We start from the raw sequence: 19,164 nt of genomic DNA on the forward strand, positions 1-19,164 counted from the left end.
CTGAGATGGGGGGGAGGGGGCACCTGGGCTCCAGTCCCTGCTCTAGTGACTCTTCAAGGCTCACAAACATCTGATGCTTAGCTTCTTCCCTGATTTCCTTATGAAAATTTTGTATATTTCTACTACACAACCTAGTTAAGCCGTATAAGCTAACAGCTGAGTGTGATAGCGGAGTTGTCAAGGCTGATTCCCCACTCTGGCACTTCGAGTGCAGAAGGTGGGGGCCTGCAAGGATTCAAAAAATTAATACTGGCCACTCTAGGCTTGTATTAAACTCCCAAGGTTACAGCTTCTCTCTGACCTTGGATGGGTAGATGCTGCTACCACCACCCAAGTGCAGAACCCCTTTGATAACCCAGGAAGGCGCACTTGGGAATTCCTTCCTGTGGGATACCCTCAAGCCCTTTCACCTCCCTCCAGGGAAGAGCTGAGAAATGGGGGGGGGGAGAGGGAGAAATCAGCTGTTGCCACCAGCTAATTAAACAACATGTGCACAAACCTCTTAAGACACAAAAATCCAATTCTGTTCTTTAAAAAGGTAAATTTTATTAATAAAAAAAGAAAATACACCTGGGAACTTGGGCAAAAAAAAAAACCCCCACAAGGATTAAGCATGAAAAATAGCTTTCTTGAGGTCCAGCTTAAAGGTTACAAGCAAAACAAAAAGCACCTGGGGTTAGCACGGAGGACTCCATAAGCCATAAAGAAATAAGAGAAGTCTAGTCGTGTCTTCCTAGACATTTTTTGATCTACTTGCGTATCTGGGGTTTCAAATGAGTAGTTTCTAGGTATGATACTGATGGGTTTTCATACCTGTCCCAAGCTTCTTACAACATAACTGCTGCCCTGTGCCCTTCTCCCTGGGAGAGCAACAACAGACAGACAAAGGAGAAGTTTTTTTCTCAATTTAAAAAAGTTCTAGCCTTCTCATTGGCTCTTTTGGTCAGATGCCCACTCACTTCCTTTTACCTATGCATAGCAGTGAGACTTTTAATCCTTTACAGGTAAAGCAAGTAGAGAACAGCTACTAAGAGGGATTTTATAGCTAACTGGCTGGCTAGGTGTCCATAAAAGAGAGCCTCGCCCCACCCCACCCCTTTCATTTAGCACAGGAGTATTTCCTCATTGCAAAGAAATTTTCTTTGAGGCAGCTGAGACTGCTGCTCAGAGACTACTACTGCCCCTGCCATGAGGCCCTGCCTCCCGTTCTCCTCTTCCCTCCAATGCCCTGCCACGGCCAGGCCAGAAGCCAGAGTAGTACTGTAGTAAGAGCCACCCAGAGACTACTGGCCACTCAGTTTGGCATGTAAGGTAGTGTTAGTGGCAGCTGGAAGGGCCTATTACAGATTTCAGGATTTATACTTGAAAAAAGATTCATGGTCCATTACACTTTTTAGAACATTTATACAGGCATGTCCAAGTAGTTAGTCCAACAGACATTGCCTTTACTATTTCGTTCTTTGTGGTGCTGGGAATAAAGATCTTGTGTGTTCATTGGAAAAAGTCCAGATGTCAGTACAGTGGGCACAGGAAAAGGTTGTGAAGTAGTTTGCTGATCACTATAGTAGTTGGAGCTATGGCTGGATAATAAATTTGTCTCACCTTGGCAATTGGGCAGAGGAAGAAAACCAGGCTTGCTCATGTTGGATCATATTGCCTGCTTGTTGCACCCATTTTGTAGCAATAGTTTGAGGAATGTTCAGTGTGAAGTCAGATATGCAACTGTAAAAATACATAGCTCTAATAAGGAGCAATACGATTTTAGTAATAGTTTTTAACTCCGTGGATATAAATTTGGATCCAATTTTATATCCGGCTTCTCCTGGAAATTTTGCATGTAAGAGTTCTCTTGCTCCTGGGATTGGCAATTGTCTCAGGTGCTTCACAACTCTATCATGTCCTTGTCCATCTGTATTATACTTAAACTGGATGGATGCCTTTGGGGGAGGTCTGGCCATAACTGATGCTGGACAGGGAGTCAGAAATTCTCCTTGATTGCAGTGTGGCATAATTTCATTTATGTGGTGAATCCAGCATCCCTCCATGCATAGCCCTAAAGGGAGGAACTTGTGTCAGAAGTTCACTTAGTATGTACACCTATCACTGGCAATATAGTCAGTGGTTATTAATAAGATTTGCAGGATTGAATCGGCACTGTCAGTATCTTAGAGGTTTTGCACTCTGCACTCTCATCTGGGTTCCCCAGGTCTGGAGCATAGTGAAGCAGAGGCTGGCAGTGTAATTAGCCAGCAGTATGCTTTTCTGGGAATACCTTTAGTCAAATCTTTCAGTCAGGTGATGTCTATTCCTCTTTATGAATTTTTCATGTTACATGTAACCTATATAACACATACCTGTTTAGAAAGCAGTACATTTGAGTTGGGGTGTATCTGTTACTCTGTTTGGTTTCTGGGACAATTTTATATTTTTGTTGCATACTTTGGAAGGTATTTTAAAACTGTTCTTGACTGCAGGCATTGGGTTTTAGACATTCTGTTGTCTCCTTGGTGGGGAGAGATGGGTTATCTCAGTATCATGATATAGTTGGGGATTCCTTCCACATTCTTTCAGTTGAATTTGGTTTGGCAGATTTTAGGCACTTTTGTCACCAAGGCTGCTTGTAATTGTAGTTTGTGTATGTGCATATATTCATATAGAAGAAAATTTTCCTTGGTGTGCTAGTGTTGAAATTTAATGATTAAGATAGACTTAGCCATTATGCATGCACATACATCTAAAGCAGTGGTCTCCAAAGTGGGGTGTGTGCACCCCAGGGGGTGCGGAAGAGGGTCCTTGGCGGTGCGCGGCAGGAGGAGCATGTTTCTTTTTCTTCGTCCGAACAGCTTTTTTTGTTGTTGCTGCTGCTGCTGCTGCTGCTTCGGCAGTTCGGGCAGGAGTCTGAGCGGCTTTTTTTTTTTTTTTTTTTTTTTTTTTTGCTTTGGCAAAAATGGTAGAGCTGGCGCGGCAGGGGGTGCGTGCTCAAATTTTTTTTACTGATAAGGGTGCGCGATCAAAAAAGTTTGGAGGCCACTGATCTAAAGCATGGACAAGAAGTAGTTAGCAGCAGTTATAATGAGGAAAAAAATGTTAGAGCATGTAAAATGCCTTGGGGTGGGGGACAGTTCTTCAGTGTTTAAATAGTTAGGCGTGGCTGCTTGTTCTGAATTGTTTCACTCATTTATAGTACACTAGTCTGTTTTTTCCTCAAAAAACAAAACAAAAAGTTATCTTTACATTTAGCTTACAAATAATGCAGCCTTGGATGCTTTTGCATTGTAGAATACTCTCCTATCTGACGATTACCGATACATTCCACAGATGGTTGAAAACTTGGTAGAGGAGTCATGAGACTTGTCACTCATACTTCATTGAGTGTAAGAGCATGGTAGCATTTCAGTCATGTTACTGAATTAGCTCTTTGGAGGTTCTTGAGTGATTCTCTCTTGCTTCTGTGGAATTAAGGTGAATTATGCTTTGGTCTGCATTTTGTGGGCTACAATTAGTGATTTTTATTTGGAACTGTGTCACATAATGTGATTTCTTGGAGTATTAGATGCCCTAATTTGAATTATAATATGAAGATGTCATATTTGATCAATTCAAAGATGTAAAATTTAGTTCTAAAAATATGCTATTTCATATATTGTGTACATTGTATTCTCGTATAGTGATTCTGAGGCTAGGAGTAGATCATGATTGGTCCAGGGCTCACAGCATATGTTAAAGCTGTCTGAAAACTGTCTTAGGCTAGGTCTACACTACCCGCCTGAATCGGCGGGTAGAAATCGATCTCTTGGGGATCGACTTATCGCGTCTCGTCAGGACGCGACAATCGATCCCCGAATCGACGCGCTTACTCCACCAGCGGAGGTGGGAGTAAGCGCCGTCGACTGGGAGCCGCGGCAGTCGATTTTGCCGCCGTCCTCACAACAGGGTAAGTCGGATCTGATATGTCGAATTCAGCTACGCTATTCACGTAGCTGAATTTGCGTATCTTAAATCGACCCCCCCCTGTAGTGAGGATGTAGCCTTAGTTAGAAGGGTGTACATCCAAAAGTTTGGCATTTGGGTTTGGATCAGATAAATATCCAAAAATTGCTTATACCGACCCATGGGTCTTTGAGCAGAGTCCCTATGCTATGAAGGTAACACTTATTTTGGTATCGCTGAAATCCTATGGAAGGTCTTTCCATCTAAATCTTGCAGACTTGGGTGATTCAGTCTAAACATTTTCAGGACTATTGCTGTTCCCAATAAGCCAATGGAGTTTTGCCATTCCCTTCCATGGGAGTAGAAGCACGCTTTTGGGGACCTCAACGTGAGCTGCAAAGTCCCTATTCATGTCTTGAAGCTTTTATCTATATATGTGTAGTGTCTTCATTCAGTGCCACTTAAAGTAGCTTTACACACTTGTTGTAGTAAAATTATTTAAAAGAACCGGAACTCTTCAGGCAGCTTGAATTTTTAAAAAAGCTCTGAAAGGTCTAGAACTTCTAAATAAAATTCTTCCTCTAACTTATGACAGGCTAATTAATATTTTGATTTAGTGATTCTGTAGAAGCTGGATATAGTTGTATTACTTTCCATTACTTGGTTATTTTAAATAGTGAGGTAAATTTGAGTTCCTAGAACTGACTTCTACCACTGATAAAACTGGATTTAGTGTAGGTAGCCTTTGTAAGTTACTACTTTGCTAACGGGATGTATCCGCTTGCAGTATCCAGTGCTATTTGGTAACTAGCTTATCGTAAGAACATAATTTGCCAAATTTTTCTCATGCTATCCATTGTAGCCTAGATTTAAGATTGGTGATCACTACTTGTGAAGTTTTTCTCTATTCTGTAGCAATAATGATAACCATAGGAAAGATAGCTATAAACTATCAACTTGTTTTATATAGGTAACTTTATGTAGCCCTTCACAACATTATTCTGGGCATTCTTCTTGTGCTAAGAAGGTACCTGGCCTGCTTGCTGCTGACTTTGTGTAACATTGAGGGAGCAGGAAATGAAAGCTTGTTGAGCTCCAGTCATTTGCCATATCTGTCCCTCTAGCTGAGCAAGGAGGGTCTAGTACAGTAGTAGGAGAGGCAGCACTCTGGTGATATGAATAATGTATCATGGTGGTTTCAATAGTAATTGCCTTTGAAAAAGACCAAGTGCTTTTAATAGCCAAATTGGTTTCTCAATCACTTTTTTCAGCAAGAGAGGACACATTCCTAGATAAATAAGAAAATAAAATCATTCCAAATCTTTTTTAAACTAAGAACCTTTTCCAGATGGCTAAGCAGTTAAAATAAAAAATATAAAAAACACCACCTTAGCTTTCCCAGTTGCCTCATGTCCAGCTATTTGTTGGGAAACAGCCAACTCATCCCAGACATCACCTGACACTCCCATATATGCTTCCCTTTCCAGGTCTTTCCTTTTTCAGGCTTACATTATCTCTACTCTGCTGCTCCAGATGATAAATCCTGTGAACTGAAGTGCTTTACTCCCTTGCTTCTACTGTTGTAATATAACTTAAACAGGACTCAAAGGCCCCTTTTGGGATTGGAGCATTGTTTGTGCAGGGCCTAGCACAAAATTAGTAATGTCCAATTCAGCTGACATTCTTCCTTCATCAACAAGGCAAATCGCAAAGGGATATAGCCTATTTCATATTGAGCACCACCAATATCAATTCCAGCCAGACCATCCTAAGGATTAAGCTAGATGTTCAGTTTCTATCTGTCATTGGTGTTATCATGCAACAAAAGCTTTTGGCCACCATCTGATTGTCAGCTGTGTAACAGCAGTCTTTGGTATATGCATTTTGTAATTCCCCGTATCAGAAAAACTGCTGAAACTGGACCAGAGCTGATGTAGGCAGTTGCTGGGGTTGCCTAAGAATATCCTCATTTCTGATCTGTATGAAGTGGCAGGACAAGAACAATTGACAAAGACTACGAGAATCAAAAATGTGAATCATCCGTTCTTTAGTGTTCCGCAGTGCCCACGTTTCACTGTGATACAATAATGTTTAGAGTCACAGCTTCATAGGAAGCTTGATGTAATGACTTCTCCTGAGATACCACTTAAGGGCCCAGATGGCAGCTGCTATGAAAGTGTCCATATCTTTCGAACATACTTAAGCACTGCCTCTAATAAATGCATTTTGTAATTCATTGGTCTTCCATTCTAAGGGTACGTCTTCACTACCCGCCGTATCGGCGGGTAGCAATCGATTTATCCGGGATCGATATATCACGTCTCGTTAAGACGCGATATATCGATCCCCGAACGCGCTCACCGTCGACTCCGGAACTCCACCAGAGCAAGCGGCGGTAGCACAGTCGATGGGGGAGCCGCAGCCGTCAATCCCGCACCGTGTGGACCCCAGGTAATTCAGTCCAAGATACTTCGACTTCAGCTACGCTATTCATGTAGCTGAAGTTGCGTATCTTGGATCGATTCCCCCCCCCCCCCGCCCCCAGTGTAGACCAGCCCTAATATGACCGCACCAAGTACAGTAACTCCTCACTTAAAGTCATCCCGGTTAACATTGTTTCGTTGTTACGTTTCTGATCAATTAGAGAACATGCTCATTTAAAGTTGTGCAATGCTCCCTTATAACGTTGTTTGGCAGCCGCCTGCTTTGTCTGCACTGCTTGCAGGAAGAGCAGCCCGTTGCAGCTAGCTGGTGTGGGGGCTTGGAACCAGGGTGGACTGGCATCCCCCCTATCAGCTCCACACTCCGCTAAGTTCCCTGTGCAGCAGCTGCCCAGCAGGCTATCAATTGCCAGCAGTTCAGCTGTCCCTCCCCGAACTACCATGTGTTGCTCCTGCCCTCTGCCTTGGAGCTGCTCTCGGAGCCTCCTGCTTGCTGTGCAGGGAAGGGGGGAAAGGGAGAGTAATGTCAGGGTGTCCCCCCCGCTTACCCCTTCTCCATATAGAGCAGGGTGGGGACAGGGCAGGGCTCAGGACAGAGAGAGTTTGCTGGCCGCAGCTGCTGTCTCAACATTCTGATTTTTTTTTTTTAAAGGCAATGTATTTAAGAGTGGGGTCGGCATACTTAAAGGGGCAATCTGCATCTCTCTCTCGCTCTGTCCCACACACAGGGTGTGTCTCTCTGTCTGCCATACTGTCTCCCCTCCCTCCATTCGTGCCGCCTTGTAGAGTGTGAGGCTACATTAACAACAATGTGTTAACCCTTGAGGGCTCAGCCGAATGCTAGTTCATCATTTAGGAGTAAGGCATTCCCCAGGAAATATTCCACCCTCTAAGTTCACCACCTCAACCAAGCTTCACAATCATCATTGCTGTATACAGTATTAAATTGTTTGTTTAAAACGTGTGTGTGTGTGTGTGTGTGTGTGTGTGTATGTATATATGTATATGTGTATGTGTGTATATGTATATGTGTGTGTGTGTGTGTGTGTGTGTATATATATAGTTTTGTTTTTGGGTTTTTTTGTCTGGTGAAAAAAATTTCCCTGGAACCTAAACCCCTCCCCCCCCATTTACATTAATTCTTATGGGGAAATTGGATTCGCTTAACATCGTTTTGCTTAAAGTCCCATTTTTCAGGAACATAACTACACCGTTAAGCAAGGAGTTACTGTATCTGAGAGTTGCCACCTGCTTGATATTGTGTCTGGGCAGGTTAATACAGTACTGTGTTGGTTGTAATCTAGAGTTGGACTCTTGCTACAAACATTGTTGCAATGCTACAAAGACTGCTTGATGGTAATGGCTAGGGAGGGACTAGTTTTTTTTCTGAATTGATAACCAAATCAATACATGCTAATTTTTGCCTGGTAAGATCACCCATCAACTGCAGTAATTTACCAAACTGAACCAATGAGGCAATGTCACTGGTGTATTTGAGGTTTCCAAGTAAAATGGTGTTCAGCTCAATGCCACCATCAACTGCCTCTTCAAGCTTATCCATCAGTCAGTCAGTGCTGATATTGAGCAACAATGGTGATGACACAGCCTTGCTGAACTCCTGTGGAAATAGGAAAATGTGCTGGATAGCTACCATTAATTCAAACACCGCTTTCTGCTCCAGTAGAGAGTGCTCTTCTATTAATAACACTATCTTCCCAGGGATGCCGAGTCACCTGATCAGATCCCACAAGCTTGCTTGATGCATTGAACCAAAGGCCTGATGAAAGCCTATTTTAAAAGTGCTATGTGCAGCTTATTAAATTCAGCCATCTTCTCAGAAAAGCTGTGTCAAGGTAAAAATCTGGTCAATAGTGGAATGGCCCAGTTCTAAAGCTGAACTGACTAGACTGGCCTTTACTTCCATGATAATATCTTGAATCAGTGATGCACTATTTGAAATGACTTTTCCCCTGAGACTGCCAACAACGCAATGCATTTATAGTTGCTACATTTGACCTAATGGCCCATTTTGAACAGAGACAGAATAATGCCCTTCCGGTCATCATATTCGTGTGCCAGATGGTCTAGCAGAGCCTATGCAACTATGGAAAAATAGTAGTCATTGTCTTTAGCAATTTGGGGGAATCATTACAAACTCCTGGTGCCTTCCCAGACTTCAACTTATGGATGGCAAACCGAGCAAGAAGAGATCTGAAGGAAGGTGGCTCTATTGGAATTCACACTTATACTAGAGTGGGAAGAGGGACAGTAGGCACCAGACAATTGAGAAATATCTAAAAATGACCTTCCCATTGATGCTAGCGATCTTGCAGGCTGGTTAATGCCACCATCCCAATTCTTCACTGGGCAAAATGGTGCCACCTTCCTCCACAATCAGTGCAAAGTTGAATGGAGGCTGCTGAAATTTGCCTGGCAGCTGCCTGTTCTAACCTGGCTACCTGTGTTGACCACCAGAATTCTTTATCTTTCTTGCTTAGTGACTAGACAACATTCCAATGTTGAACTCATTCAGCTGTTCCTTTTGCGCTTGACAAATGTGCTCAAACTGGTGTGATCAATGGTTGATATTTGAAGGGCTGAGGGTTCAGTACCAAGCTGGCAGTGATCAGCACTGAGGTCTTGAAATAATGCCACTCCTCATCAGATGACAGAGGAAGTGAAACTGCAGTCTCTGTTTCTTCAGTGGCTTCGAGAAGTTCAGATTGGAAAGCCATTTGATAGTTCATTTCTAATAAGAGTTTCAGCCCATTAGCTGGCTGTCATTGAAGTCAAAGGTGCACTTTTTGTCAGCCGGAGCCGCAAGTCAGTGTCAGGTTCTGCAAATCTACAAAATCATACATCAATGACTCGTGTCTGCCAACTGTTCTTGACAACAACATGATCACAGGCCTAGTGAAACCAACTTGACTATACCAAGTCTGCTTGTGAATTTTCAGGTAAAGGAAGAGCGAGCCCATGATCACCATGTCATTGATAGCTGCAAATTCCAGCAATCACTACCCCTTGTTCTTTTGCTCAGTTTCCCCACTGTACTTAACCACTCTGGCAATCCTTTCCTACCTGTACATTAAAGTTGCCCAGGGTCATGATGTCTTATCTTCTTGGGCTTTCATTAAAGACTACCTGCAGTTGCTGGTAAAACCTTCTTCAGCTTCATTGTTAGCCATGGTATTGGTGGGACCATACACAGTGATGATGGTAAGATATCCACTAGCCAGTACAGAATCAGACATTGCTGAGTTGCTCATTACTCACCTGCCAACTCTCCAGTGCCTACTGGACAATAAGTGAAAGTACAATAGCCAGCTTTTACTGGAGCAACCCACTGTGGCAATATGAGGGGGGAAAAATAGAGAGTCCTCAACTTTGTTTTCACTGCTTCTTTGCCAGCATACTTCAGATAAGGTGCAGCTATTGAAGCTCAGGCTCGTCAGCTGTTTAACAAGGACAACTTTAGCCATTTCAGACAATGTTTGAATGTTCCAGGCACCAAATTTACATTTGCCACCAACATGTAGGATACCAGGGTGGCCTTGTCACAAGGTTTCATTGATCATTTTTTGCCTCAGTGGCCGGCACAAACTCTTAGCCATTTTGGCTTCAAGGACAATTGCCCAAATTGTCGCAGGTGGTTGGCTTCAATAGATGTGAATGTACCAACTCCAGGGTGTTGTTTTTAAGGTATTACAATTCTGGTAATTTATTCTTGTGACAAAGATTTGATTAACTCTTCCTCTGTCCTCCCTCCCAAACTTGATTACATAAATCTTAGTTTATGGCATAGATGACTACAAGAATGAAAGAGATACAAATTTACTTTATTTACACTGTGTGTCTATGGAAAGCAGTGTAATTTATATGTTAGACTTTGAGTGAAATAAAGCTGAATGAGAGTGAGTCCAAGTTTCTCTTTAGAAAACTTTGTAGTGAGAGAGCTGTCCTGCAGTATTTTAAAAGATTAATTAGTGAAAATATGTAGTCTTTAAAGACAGGATCACTTCTTACCACTATGGTTAATCTTATTTTCTTTGTAAATTTACTAATTATAAGGCTGGAAACAATAGTGCAACCTCCCCTGTTCACCAACGTTCATCAAATGTTTTTTTTAAAAGCTGTTAATGTTTCTTTGTTCTATTTAGTAATTTATAGTAAAATGCAAGTCCTTATTTTTTTCCAGAGTGTGACAAATATCCAAAATCTTCAGCGAACTCCTCTTGGTTCCTCTACTAATCCAAAAGTTTGATGTATATTCCTATATGGAAGAAGAGGAGACATTCCTTGGACATCTTATTGTAGTACTTAATCTTTGTACAGTGTTTAGAAGCTGTGGTGACTAGCAGTGATGTATACTAACAGGGTAGTGGCAATATTAAACGCTTTTGGGGCAAGAGGGCTGGAAGACGGGCATGTTGCTATAGGTAAAGCAGTAAGCAGCAATCTGAAAGCATTCTGCTCTTTCTCACTACTACCTTACTTGTACCTAACGTAGTCAGCTGCAGAAGTAGCGTGTATGTTCAGGAAACAGCTCAGCTACAGAAACACAAGTGGTTTCTCACAGAAAGAATACCTGTGGACACCCTTTCTATTCTAATCAACATAAGGGTTTTTGGTGAGTTTTTGGGGTGTGGAAAAGGAAGTAATAGGGGAAGGTGCAGTTAAAAAAAAAAAAAAAAAAAAAAAAAAAGTGGTGGGGAAGCTGCAGTAAACCAAGAGGTTGGAAAGGGGGAAATAGTTGGTGCTTGGTTTTTTTGGGTTTTTGTGTGTGTGTGTGTGTGTGTGTGTTTTAATAAAATGAGAAAAATTCTACTGAAAGAGTGTCTACTGAAAGAGTGCTAGCCAGGCCATCACACAAGGGGCACTGGTATGGGGGTGCATCACTCATAGACTTTAAGGTCAGAAGAGACCATCGTGATAATCTAGTTTGACCTCCTGCACATTGCAGGCCACAGAACCTCACCCACCCCTGAAACCTCTGGCTAGACCCCAAATCCCTGGCTGAGTTACTGAAGTCCTCAAATCATGGTTTAAAGGCTTCAAGTTACAGAGAATTCACCATTTGCACTAGTTTAAACCTGGAAATGACCTGTGCCTCATGCTGTAAAGGAAGGTGAACCCCCTTGCCCCCAAGGTCTCTGCCAATCTGATCCAGTGGAAAGTTCCTTCCTGACCCCAGTTAGGTCAGGAAGCCAGTTAGGTTTTTTGCCCCCTGCTGCTCCCCTTGGAAGGCAGTTCCAGAATTTCACTCCTCTGATAGTTAGAAACCTTAATGTAATTTCGAGACTAAACTTGTTGATGGCCAGTTTATAGCCATTTGTTCTTGTGTCCACATTGGTATTTAACTTAAATAACTCCTCTCCCTCCCTAGTCTTTATCCTTCTGATGTATTTATAGAGAGCAATCATATCTCCTCTCAGCCCTCTTTTGGTTGGGCTAAACAAGCCAAGCTCTTTGAGTCTCCTCTCATAAGGTAAGTTTTCCATTCCTCAGATCATCCAAGTAGCCCTTCTCTGCACCTGTTCCAGTTTGAATTCATCTTTTTTAAACATGGGAGACCAGAATTGCACACAATATTCCAGATGAGGTCTCACCAGTGCCTTGTATAATTGTACTAACACTTACCTGTCTCTACTGGAAATACCTCACCTGATGTCTCCTAGGACTGCATTAGCCTCTTTCACAGCCACATCACATTGATGGCTCATAGTCATCCTGTAATCTCGCAATACACCCAGGTCTTTCTCCTCCTCTGTCACTTCCAATTGGTAAATCCCCAGCTGATAGCAAAAACTTTTAGTCCCTAAATGAATGACTTTGCACTACTAAATTTCATCCCATTTCTATTACTCCAATTTACAAGGTCACTGGAAGTTGCAGGTTCTCTGCAAGCACCTGGCAGGATCAAACCCAATGGCTGGCTGTAGACATATCATCTCTGTCTCTTTCTAGCTTTATTTATCACTCTTAAGTCTAGATGGCTGTCAGTGTTTTCCATGTTTTCTATATATTGTTATTACAGTTGGTTTTGTTGGGATAGCTTTAGAATTCCAAGGCCAGGTTATCGCCTACGTTCTTGATGATACTCTTACTCATAACCCAATGAAAATAGTTGATATTGGAAAATGAGTTTATGAACCCTCCCTTAGCTCTTATGGGAGGGGGTCTTCAAACTAATTTTTGCCATCCTCAAATAAAACCGATTCTTCTATGTCAAGATCCCACAGTAAACACAAAGCTAGCCCTGAGACTTTTTGGAGAGGGTTCACAAGAGGATTCTTTGTGAGACACCCCAAACTTAATTGACTGATTTTTACATAAAAACTGCATGTATATGGAGGGACGTTTAGGTCATCACCCAACCACCTATTTCAGAATTTGAACATAGACCATTGGTTTTGTTTTTTCAAGAGTATCACTAATCTGTGCAAGGAAAATGAGAGAAACTTTTTTAGATGAAAGCGGGTAGTCTCCTTTTGTTGTTTCCATTTTGCAAATCTGTGATTTTTCACAACTACAGGCATTGCAGAGACCAAAGGTCAGCTTAAAAAAAAAAATTAATAAATCAATGACTTTTTTCCCTTCATCCCGTTCTTCTCCTACAGTCCAACTAGTGTACCATCAACTTATTTTACTAGCTAGCACTCCTGTAAATGGTGGTAGGGATGTTTATTCTGGTATCTGAGGAGGGTTTTCAGTCCAGTTTCCTGAACATATCCCAATATTTTAATCCTGATAAAAGGTTACATTTTCCTTCAGTGGAATCATGTCTTGAAAAGTAATATTTGCTACTGTCCATACAGAAAATTGATCACTGTTAAAGATCCGTAAGTTAGATTTTCTTAGTGCCACCTAAAAAATCTTGCTCTTAACAACCAAAAGGATTTCTGCTATTCTATATGAAAGGAAGAGTTCAATATAAATTAGAATTTGTCTCTCCCTTTCTTCCTTGCAAAAATGACAAACTGAAATGGTTTAGCAAGAGTAGACTTTTATTCTGTTGAAACCATGTGTGTTTGATACATGGGGGGAGACAAACCTTAGTCATGCTTTATATTTTAATAAAATTTACTTCTGCTAGATTTTATTCTGTTTATGGCAATTGCCTTGCAAAAGCAAATAGTACTAGAAGAAATAAAAATACATAAAACAGCTATATATATTCTGCAAAAAGAAAAAAACATGCTTCATAAAAACAAAAATAATAATAGATTCATAGATTCTAGGACTGGAAGGGACCTCGAGAGGTCATCGAGTCCAGTCCCCTGCCCACGTGGCAGGACCAAATACTGTCTAGACCATCCCTGATAGACATTTATCTAACCTACTCTTAAATATCTCCAGAGATGGAGATTCCACAACCTCCCTAAGCAATTTATTCCAGTAGTTAAAACTGGAATACGTTTTATTCCAGTAGCTAAAACGTATCCAGTAGTTAAGGTCATGAGGGGAGTATACGTATAAAGACTACATGGTAGAGAGGTTAAAGAGTAAATTGCAACCAGAGATGCTATTTCCCAAGCTTCCGTAGTTCTCATGCCTATCATATAATTATTTTACAAAATAAATAACCAGAATTTAGTATCCGCATGTACATTTAAATAAGCATCAGCACAATCAGAGATCCCTGCATGGGAGGTACTGCAGAGAGACTACTAAAAGTTTGAAGATAAGTCTAACACAATATCATGATGGTTCTATTTGGATTGTAAGCATTTTGGGACAGGGACCATTTGTGTATCTTCCCACTTATTCTGTATAGTGCCAAATGCAGTCTTGCCACTTGAAAATAATTAATAGCTGCTCAATGAATTATTCTATCTCTACATTTTGCTACAGTGAATTGCACAGCTGGATGATCAATGGCCAGGGAAATTCAAGCAATCAAATGTAGTCTCTTCATTAATCTTGACGTTCTTAATTACTAGAATCAGCCTCTCGTTCCTGAGCTCATTACAGTAAGGGAGATACCTATAAATAGTAAGTCAGATTGACCCATCCCAGCAGTGGCAGAACTTGTACTTCACTGGAATTTCATTGTATCTTGCAATAAAATATACTGTAGGAATTGCCTCAAATCTCAGGCATATCAGTGAGCTGCAATTTGGGATTCCTTGCATTACTCAAGCAGTATTAAAATTCAAATGTAGCTGCCTACATGGACTGTTAAAAAGAATGGAAACTGGGAACCTACACTGAGAGCTACTCTAGAATGGATAAAAGCTAGCTTTTCTCTACCTTGGGAGAGATTAGATGTGTACAAAGCGGCCACTTGCATTTCTCTCTGTTGCTATGGGCAAAACACCTAACCTCCTTTCCTCAGTGTCCCAGTCTGTAAGAATCCCTAATTTTTGCGTACCTCACAAAATGGTTCAGGTTTAAAACGAGTTACATACATGTAGAGGAGTATGTTTTATATAATAACTTTTCCTTCAGTAGTGTGGTAATCTGTTTTGTTAAATCCAACAAACACCAACAGATTTAGAATTAGGACTTTGTTTTTTCTGCCAGATAATAATAGTTCAAAATTAGGGGCTGACGAACTGTTGTGGGGGAGTAAAGAGGCCTAGGTTAAACCTATCTGATAAACGGCCCATTTGGGGGAAAAATATGCTATATAAAACAATGGCCAGCACTCTATAGCAGGTGGTCTAATTACATTTCATCTTGTATATGACGTATGTCAGGTTTAACCAGTCCAGTGGTAAGGTAACTAATGCCCTGTACAACTAATAACCTATCAATTTTAGTACTACTAACCTGACAGCCACAATCTAATAGTGGGAAAAACTAACATTACCCTATGAACTCCTCTGTTAAATGTCTGTTCCTTAATTTCAGTTCAAAACAGGACAAACCTAAATTCATGTGTTTTTTACCTTCTGGAGTTTGGCATATAGTCTTCATCATAGCAGGGACCACTCAGTCTCATGTGGAGCCATATGGTCTACTCAAACAGCCTGTGGAAAATGTTCCTTTTATCCGTTGGAGACGAGCCCTCTGAATGGGCCTACAGCACCATGTGTGTGTCTTACTCATCATTGGTAGTTAAGGCTTTATACCAGGGGTTCTCAAACTGGGGGTCGGGACCCCTCAGGGGATCATGAGGTTATTACATAGGGGGTCACAAGCTGTCAGCCTCCACCCCAAATCCCGCTTTGCCTCCAGCATTTATAATGGTGTTAAATATATTAAAAAGTGTGTTTAATTTATTAGGGGGGGGGTCACACTCAATGGCTTGCTGTGTGAAAGGGGTCGCCAGTACAAAAGTTTGAGACCCACTGCTTTATATGAATACCCTGTAGCTAAGTATTCACACAACCTTCAGGATTGAGGGAGTGCTACCAAGGCGGCTTGATCCATGATAATTTGACCTAGTTATGGGATGGGCACCATTTAGTCTGCTAGACCCATGTAGACTGCAAACAGGCTTCCAACATGCCTTGATCTGCATAAATTGAATACACCCTGCATAATATTAGATAAAAGAATCCCATCAGGACAAAATAAACAAAGGAAACTATATTGGAAACCATTTATGCTTAGACATTTTGTCGTCTTATGGGATGGAAAAAACGAGCTTGTTGCCTGTTGATAGCAGTAGAAGAATGAGCAAGGGAAGCTATCGGATTCCTGGCTCTGCAGCAGTGAAAACATCAATCAATTTATGCCTACTCTGTCCCACTCTTAACTTCTGTTCTGAGACACTAGTTGACAGCCATAAGGTCAAGCCAAGTCCCTCCTTCCTGCAGGGTAGAGGAGAGAATGGCCACACATTCATTTTCTCAAATCTTTATTTGTTGCTTTTCTGTTGTTTGGGTATTCTTAAAATGTAACAGCATGATTTACATTATTGTAAGTAGCCATAATCCAGTGTCTTTAATATGTATTATTACAGCAATCTGTAACCCATTAACCCCCTTTTTTTGCTCTCTGGTTGCAGAGGTATTAACAGGCTGCTTAGTCTTGAATGGTCTCTTTAGCATAAGTAGTTTACAAATATTCTAAACAACCTGTTCCACCTTGTATTTAGCTATGACACTCTGAGTACCTTTCCCAGAGCCAAAGTGTATCTCAGAAGTTTGTCTCTTTCACCAATAGAAGTTGGTCATAAAAGAGATTAACTTCATCCACCTTGTCTTTCTAATATCCTGGGACCAACACAGCGACACCAACACTGCAAAGAACATTACAGCTGGGGAAATTCGGCTGGTTGCTTTGGCACTGGAATATTGGTGGTGGGATCCAAAATGGAGAGAGGGTGGGTGCTAAATCTTGCATGTCACGTCTCATACTTACCTTCATCATTTTTCTACCTGAAGTGCCTGTAAAATGCACTTCTGTAAAGTGAAGCTGAGCTATAAGAAACTGTCTTTAATATATGAATGTGCTAGAGTTTGGAAGGTGTCCACTGGTGTTAGTTCTGGGTATTTTAGTGTCATGATGCAATCATACGTCTCTGTTCAGAGCTTTAAATATGCAGTTCCCACCATTTTTTCTTTATCAGAGTTCATCCCTCTCTTGGTTCTTTTTATAATAGTACCAAAACAGTTTGAATCTCTTGCAATAGTGAATGCGTCCCTCCCCTCTGCAAAAGAAGCCTTAGTGACTGGATTCTATAGGTGAGCAGTAACAGCCAAATGTGCTGTATCAAGGTTCCCTCAAGCATCTCCTTTTTGAAGTTGATATGCATGTATGGAACAGTGAGAATTAAAATTCACTCCTAGCTTGTATTTACTTCCATCTTTACTAGTAGTGTAGTTTTAAGCCCCGCAGCACTGTTTTGTAGTACATTTTGTTTGTGGTTCCTTATTTAACCTGTAACCTTGTCCTTATTTAGAAAACACCATTTAATGGGCAGTAGTATCTGTATTTGATAGCTATGCTTAAAATTGTTTAATTCTTACCTTGTATTCACTTCTTATTAACCTAATTCTAATTACCTTGTACTGATGAAAGAAAGGTGGGGAGGGGGAAAAAAGTTCAGGCCCCTTAAATCTTTGTAGCTAGGCTTGCATATTTTAAAAAATATCCAAGCAAAGCCTGTTTTTATTTGCTTATTTTGCAAAACTGCATTTTCTTCATACAGTGTCTTTTTTCTTTGATAACGTGAGCAAGAATCTTAAAGCTACATTTTCTTTAAGTAAATACTGTCTGCATGGATTTCTTTTTACTATCTTCCTGTTTTATAGCATTTCTCTGTTTTGCAAGGAATATGAAATATTTTTAAAAAATTTGTTTTCATGATTGCACTTGCCTTGTTACTATTTCAGTTATGCAGATTCTTGATGCTGTGGAGATTTGTGCTTGATGACGCCAAGGCAGCTGCACGTTGTTAGCATTGTAGGTTGTCAGATGATCATGTGGGATTCTTGCAGCATGCAACATTCAATAGGATTGAAAAAGGGGCTTTTGATGCAAGGCATAGCTTTCTGACTATATTTGTGCCTTTTTAGCTAGCTAATACAGAAAACAGATCTAATTTAAATTTTAAAATGCTGCCTCATTTTTCTTCTGGTTGGTTTCATTTTGGCTTCACTAGAAGATGCATCTGGTACATCCATGATTGAGGAGTTTATTAATGATATTGTCATTCAGCTCACTTACTTTCTTTTCTTTTAGAATCCTAGCTAACCCACAGATGACATGATCACACATTCGTTCAGTCATTCATAGAGAACACAAACCACCATGCATGATTTCTTCCTCTTTCTCTCCTCTCTGCCTTTTCATTCCCTTTAAGTTGCATTGTCATGTTCTCTTTTACCATTAAGCTTTGTCTTTTGTCTTTCCCCACATTGTTTGCTGTTATTTTTTTCCCCATGCTTGGTTACTGCAATATTATTTGATTAACTGGCTGTGATGATGATGAACCTGCACACTGGAGGAGCAGCTACTACAGTGGTGATGAAGGGATGTAATAATGGTCGCTATCCTCGGAATTCTCTCTACAGTGACTGCATTATAGAAGAAAAGGCAGTGGTCCTGCAGAAAAAAGACAATGAAGGATTTGGATTTGTGCTCAGAGGGGCAAAAGGTATGTATTTTTCTGTGTCTCTGTGTGCATGTGTAAAAATATATTTTATATATATACACACACACACACACCTCTAAATAAACGAATTATTCCTGGTGCACTTGGTTGCTAGACAACAGTGTTTGCTGTATGCTGTGCTACTCAGATGGATTTTAGTGGTTTCTGTTTGAGCAGTTTGGATTTTGTACAGAGCTGTCTCATTTATAATCTTCCTTGGGGAAGAAAGTTTTAGTTTTATTTTTATTTCCAGGGCAATTGCAACATTTTGCCATGTATCTATTCTGTTATCTATCTAAGCCAAACTACAGGTGTCTTGCTTCAGATGAAAAAAATTCTTACCTTATGTATTTCAAATGTCAGTCTATTAAAATTATGTCCATGAATAGCACATAGAAAAGGCCAGTTAGGGTTTTGCTTAAAATAGGTGTGGACCTTGTGCAAGGTGACATTGGCACAATTTTAGTATGAAAATATGATCCTTTTTTATTTCTTCAGAAGCTGCACATATGTTGCATGGCCTGTAGTGTGTACTAAAAAAATGCTTTTCTTCATATGTTAAAATGTTAACCTTTTTCTTAGACTAAAATCTACTTTTAGAGGATTCTTAAGAGTAAAGCCTTACATTTAGTGCTCTGCTTTTTAACTTAAGCTTCAATGACAGTAAATTTTACTCCTTTTATGTTTAAAAATATATTGATGGTATGTCCCATCTCTTGCTCCCCCTCAGTTTTTCTGTGGGTT

General features: G+C 40.6%; 1 protein-coding gene across 1 annotated transcript in view; it reads left to right on the plus strand.

Annotated features, from left to right (window-relative positions):
- Window positions 1–19,164, plus strand: part of SHANK2 (SH3 and multiple ankyrin repeat domains 2) — a 569,301-nt gene that overhangs the window by 348,404 nt on the left and 201,733 nt on the right. Inside the window, exon 14 of the mRNA XM_065403513.1 lies at window positions 18,341–18,423. Coding sequence (XP_065259585.1) covers window positions 18,341–18,423 — 83 coding nt within the window. The remainder of the gene's footprint in view (window positions 1–18,340; window positions 18,424–19,164) is intronic.

This window comes from Emys orbicularis, chromosome 4, assembly GCF_028017835.1.
Source record: "Emys orbicularis isolate rEmyOrb1 chromosome 4, rEmyOrb1.hap1, whole genome shotgun sequence".
NCBI lineage: Eukaryota > Metazoa > Chordata > Testudines > Emydidae > Emys > Emys orbicularis.